This window comes from Trypanosoma theileri (genome assembly GCF_002087225.1).
Source record: "Trypanosoma theileri isolate Edinburgh chromosome Unknown TM35_Tth_63_V1, whole genome shotgun sequence".
Lineage (NCBI taxonomy): Eukaryota > Euglenozoa > Kinetoplastea > Trypanosomatida > Trypanosomatidae > Trypanosoma > Trypanosoma theileri.
In genome coordinates this window covers 1-5,945 of record NW_021639905.1, presented here as the reverse complement: position 1 = coordinate 5,945, position 5,945 = coordinate 1, and the positions used below count along the sequence as shown (strand labels likewise).

General features: G+C 38.2%; 2 protein-coding genes across 2 annotated transcripts; both read right to left on the bottom strand.

Moving 5' to 3' along the window:
• Positions 1-893: 893 nt before the first annotated feature.
• TM35_000631010 (putative fucose kinase) lies at positions 894-4,076 on the bottom strand (the record flags this gene model as incomplete). Its single annotated transcript, XM_029031016.1, has 1 exon — positions 894-4,076. One exon carries the CDS (start codon positions 4,074-4,076, stop codon positions 894-896), a length of 3,183 nt encoding a protein of 1,060 aa, XP_028877667.1.
• Positions 4,077-4,579: 503 nt separating this feature from the next.
• Positions 4,580-5,233, bottom strand: TM35_000631000 (uncharacterized protein; the record flags this gene model as incomplete). The annotated part of the gene is made up of 1 exon (XM_029031015.1): positions 4,580-5,233. One exon carries the CDS (start codon positions 5,231-5,233, stop codon positions 4,580-4,582), a length of 654 nt encoding a protein of 217 aa, XP_028877666.1.
• Between the last annotated feature and the right edge of the window lie 712 nt (positions 5,234-5,945).

Below are 5,945 nucleotides of genomic sequence, written 5' to 3'. Positions count from 1 at the left end.
ACACACACACACACAGATATATATATATATATATATATATATATATATATATATATATGTATATAGATAAATAGATATGTATAGATAAATAAATAGATAGAGAAGCTCTACTTCTCTTCTTCCCCCTTTTTTTTTCTTTTCTTTGTTTACCTCCTCACTTAACTTTTTGCGTCTGTGTGTGTGTAGACAACACGATAGTATAGGGCTGAGTGAGAGGAAAGAATGGGGGACCACACAACACCGTTGTCCACTTCCTTCCTGTTGTACTTCCACAGAGAGAAAGAGAAAAAAAAAAGAGAAAAAAAAGAGAAAAAAAAAAGAGAAAAGATAATTTAGATAAGAAAGAATAAGAAGAGTAGTAGAATAAAGTGATGGAAATAAAATTACCCAACCGTAATAAACAGAAATAGAAAAAATATAAACAGTATAAACAGCTATAAGGATAAAAGGAATAACAATTTTATTATTGTATATATATATATATATACAATAATAAAATTGCTAAAGTGGTGTGAGTGCTATAAAGCAGACAAAAGCCCTGAGCTCTCAAACACCACGGACTCCAAAACAAAAACAAAGAAAGAAATATAAATAAGAAAAAGAAAAAAAAAAACAAAGAAAAAATGAATAAGCACAAAAGCATGGTGACGCAATATCGTTAAATAAATCGTTTTTGTTTAAATTATTCTTTAAAAGTATCTCTTACATGTACATGTACATGTAAATATAGATAAATTATAAATTATTTCTCCCTCCTACCACTTGTGTGTGGTTTTTTTTTTTTTTTTTTTTTTTTTTCCTACCAACCGTCTTACCTTTTGCGCTTATCTTTTAAATAAGAAGAATAAATAAACTATATATAAATATATACAGTATGGGTACCGTAAATAATACTATGAACGACTAACCTGTATACCTTTGTGTGAAACAGTCATTTCCACAAATCTAGCCGTTTCGTTTGGTGGATGTAATGTCAATTCCTCACGAATACGCCGTGCGGCCTCCACATCCTTCGCCACCATATATAGATAACCACCACCACCAGCTCCAGCTAGTTTAAGCCCCCAAACATATTTTTCAATGCGGGAAATGATATCGGCAATGGGTGGTGAACATGTTCCTGCATCTAATCGCTTATTCTGATCCCATGCCTTTGCAATGAGTTTACCATAACGTTCAAAGTCCCCTCGTGTGATCGCATCATGCAAATCAAGTGCCTGTTGTTTCATCTCTGACAAGACACGTAGATGCGATGCGCTATTCATAAACATCCCCCGCACAATCTCCACTAAAATCTTCTTTGCGGTTCGTGTAATGCCTGTGTAGTAGAGTAAATGACAGGGGGCGTAGCGTGGATCCTCCAGCAGGTGTTCAGGCAGCCACCGCACACACGGACTCTGTGCAAATCCCGGTTGCGATTGTAATAACTTCAAACCGCGAAATAAACCGCCGTACTGATCTTGCCAACCTCCACCTGTTGTGAGTAGTTGCTCTACACATAATGTGCGGCGGCCGACCTCCTGCGCATCCCAACAAAGACCGCAGAAGTCTGAAAGGGCACTTAACACCGTGGAGGCCACAAGTGAACTGGTGCCAAGTCCGGATCCAGCGGGAATGGCAACAAGAAGTGTTATTTCCATTCCTTTACCACGAAAGGATGATTGTAATTGTTCCTTCAGTGTTGTAAAGGATTTCGAACCAAACTCGGGAAGAAAACCTGCCAAGGCAAGAGCTGCTTTGGGAATAGAATACGGAGATCCCACGATATCATAGCGACGTAGTTCATCATAGGTTGTAAAGGTCTCAGAAACACCAAGATCAATAGATCGAATTGTAATATCAGGGGTAGAGGAAGGTTTAATGTAAACTTGCAAAGGAGGTTGACCATTTAGGTTTATACCAACATTCACAACATTACCACCACACATAATACTATACGGTGGTGTATCTGTCCATCCACCGGATAAATCAATACGGGCTGGACCTCTTCCCCATACAATTTGATCATTCATAACGGCTAATTTTGGTGATGGTCTGGAAGTACTGATTGTTAAATCCTGAAGGATTGAATATTGCAATAACTTAAACGATATGGACTCTTCCTCCTCCGCACGTGCCACAAGTTCCTCCTCACTTGTAATACCATATACCCTTTGAAGTATCTCTGCCGTTATGGAAACACCTTTCAGAAGAGGAGGTAGAGTCTGTATTAACATTACTTCCTCCTTTTCATTTTCAGCATCTTTATCTTCTCCTTCTTGACCAGGTACGATATCTTTCACAGAGGAACAAGATGATGAAGATTTCTTCCATAGAGCTAAGAGATATTGTAGTACTCGTGCTCGGAACATGTGATGATGTACACGTTTCATAACAGGAGCATCCGATTCGGAGAGTTTCTCAGGAAGTGGTAAATGTGCAGCGGCGTATTTCAATGCTGTATGATTTAAATCCATTTGATAAAAAGGGTTCTTATGGGAATTAGATGCCATAATAGGAAGTATTTCCCGTTGAAATGCATCTCTAGCATCCAAGAGGGCTTCAATATCAGCCACATCATTTAAATCATTTGCAGAGAAACGAAAACTTGTTTCCCATAAAGATTTCACCCGCTGCATTTCAGTGGATTGCAATTCAGTGGGATCTGTACATATCATCCATCGTATTAACAGACCGAGTTCCTCTACAGTAGCACACCATGGGAAGAGTGGAGTAAACTGTAAATCCATCTCTTTCGTCTTTTCTGTGAAAAGTGCCTGATGTGGAAGATGATGCTGCCTCATCCATTCTGTGAGTGGCTGACCAAGAAAGTATGTACTTTCTCCACAGACAGGTCCACGAAACATATCATTAAATCCATATGGACGGGCAACCCAACCTCGTTTCCCATCATGACGAACCGGAACAACATCAATACAAACATATGCGGGTACATGTAGTTTCCATGTATTCCGTGGAATACCTGTAATCACGGAGTGATGCTCCAGAGTCCAACCTGATGAAATTTCACTGTTTTCAATCCACATAAGTCGATGTTCCTCTGTTAAAGGTATATGGATAATAGCGTTCTGTGTAAAAGTTGCAGGATGACGAGATACCGCTAACTCTATAGAACCATCTGAATGACGTAGAGTATTTTGAATAGCAAATGTAGATGTGATGAGTTCTTCTGTCGTTCCATAGTGAAAGAAACGTGCCTCTCGAAGAGTAATAATTTTAACCCGTAATGTTTGAATGAGGGCATCATCCCGTAGTGGATGTTTACCAAGAGCCATTCCAAAATCACTGTATAAATCATACTCCTTAAGATGGGAGGTATCATTAGATTTATTTAAGTTACTCTCTGTTGTACTACGTTGTCGCAATACCTCAATGGCCCGATCACTTAAGAGCCAAAGTCCAATATCCATAACGGCTTCTCTCCCCTCTGCATATTCCTGAATTTCCTTTAATGTAGGTTTCTGCAGCATTGTCTCCAATTCATCCGGTGTATCGCGATTCATAAAGAAGACTCCATGTTTTCTGAGTACATCCACTTCTTTTTGAATACCATAACAAACCACATCTGTATCCTCTGGAATTGGTGGAAGTGGTTGATCCAACAAAATGAGAACATCCCCGCAGGTGATAAGTGTACGTAACTGTGATGGGGCATGCCGCATCACCTCTTCATATAATGGCATCTGTACATCCAATAATGTTTGATCACACCGCTGACCACGCGAACTTCGAAAAACTGGAATAGGTGCCAATACTTTTCCACAAGGACCATAAGATGGTAATCGTCGGCTTTGTCCTCCACTGTGAACAATAATACGTGGTTCCTTTGATAACCAATTCATAAACTTTTTATCATCACATTCCTTCTCAGCAGCTATCTCAACAGTGGAAGATTCCTGTTCAGAGCGGTAACAGGCCTCCAGCAGCCATGTTGTTCCTCCGCCAGATCCAAGACGAGATCCTTTGGGATCACTAGTGAAGAAAACACGGTGTTGCTGGGCGGTGAGAATACGCTCCACAGAAGAATGAGAGGCTGGTAAAGAAGGTGGAACGGAGAGAAGAACTCGCATTGGCATCAAATCAGAGAGAATGTCAGGTTCTTTCACACTCTTTTTGTTTTTTTCTTTTTTACGTTTGATTCCCCTATGTATAGATGATGTAGTGTAATTATGCACAAAGTGGGATTTCTGAGTGAGTGTGATATTGGTGCTAATTAGAATTCTAAACTAAAGAATATATATACATATATATAATTTATTTAAAAACGAAAAAAAAAAGAGTTATATATATATATTACACATATAAACAATACGTATTTATAAACTAAAACCGTAATGAATAGAGATAATATTTTTTCTGTATACCTTTATTGTCGTTATTCCTTTTTTTTTCCAATATTTTCTTTGTTTGTTTGCTTTCCCTTCCATTTTTCTGATTTCAGTCATATCACGTTAATAAGAAAGAATAAAAAAAAACCAAGAAAAAGGTTCATATATATCTCTTTCTCTAATGTATATATATATATATATATATATATATATATATATTCGATCCCCACTCCCACTGACCGGAATACAGTCTAGGATGTCAAGTAAAGGACCAACAAGATAATAAGAACAGCTGCACAGTAGTCTGTTGGAATATTTAACTGTTGACTGTGAAACCCTTCGGCCTCACGTGCCTCATTCATACACTTCTCCACAAACGGTGGGGCATCTTTAGTAATACACGCATACTTTTGATATAAAATATGATTGGTACGCTCTAAGGTGGCATGCATTAACTGCGGTGCGAAGGAGGAAAACAGCAGCCAAGCTGGAAACAACATCACCTGCGATAATACTAATCCCGCACGCCAGGCAATGGCATCTCCCGGTGATTTCTTCGACATCACATCTGTCCATTGATGAATAGCTTCTGTTTTGCGGGTTAACTCTGTCATCAACACTGGGATTACCTTCCGCTGTGCTGGATAGAGGAAGAAGCCAGAGAAGTAATGTACGATGGAGAGTGTAAAGAGGGGTGTTATGCAGAGAGACTCCACAAGAGAGAAGTGACGGGCGTGTTGGGCATCAAACTTACGTGGAATGTCGGCAATAAAGAGATTGTGTCCAGCAAGAAGATCACCAAGAAATTCTCCACCTTTGCGAGGATACCATTGAAATAAACGTTGTAGAGATGCTGGAAGAGTTACTCGTGATGTAGAGCGACGTACAATACTTGGTGAGAGCATATGTATATATATGTATATGTATACTCTCTCTTCTTCCTTTGTTTTTCGATCTAATCCTCTTCGCTCGTAGTCCTCAAAATACAAATATCCTTCTTCTGTAATATTGTATTTATTTATTTATATACGGTTGATGTATGTATTTCCCAACCGTTTCTCTTCTATTGATGTATTCAGAAGGAAGAATAATAATAACAACAACTACTACTACAAAACACACAGTTCCCTTGAAGATACAAAGAGAGTGAGGGGAGAAGATACTTCATTCATTGCAATAACAGCAACAACAAAGAGAGAGAGAGAGAGAGAGAGAGAGAAAAAAAAAATGGAGCATTTATTTTTTTCTCTTTTTTTTAAATATATTTGTTTTTATTTCTCATGGCACATTCTGCCGATATGAGAAAAAGGCAACAAAATACTTTTCTCTACATGTGACAAAAAAAATCATAGGCTTCATATCTCTTGTTCATCCTGTGGAGGGGAAAAGCAGAGATCCATGCCTCTTCTCCTCCTCTTAACATATAAGGGTGAAGAGATGATAGAGGGGAAAAAAAGAACTTCTCTTCTCCCCCTACCGTGTGATGTGATGACAGTCAAAAGAAAAGAATGAAATGAGCGCAATCAATCAATGCATATATATATATATATATATATATATATATATATTGAATATTTTTTTCTTTTTGTATTTCACATAGATGATAGTGCCTGTGCA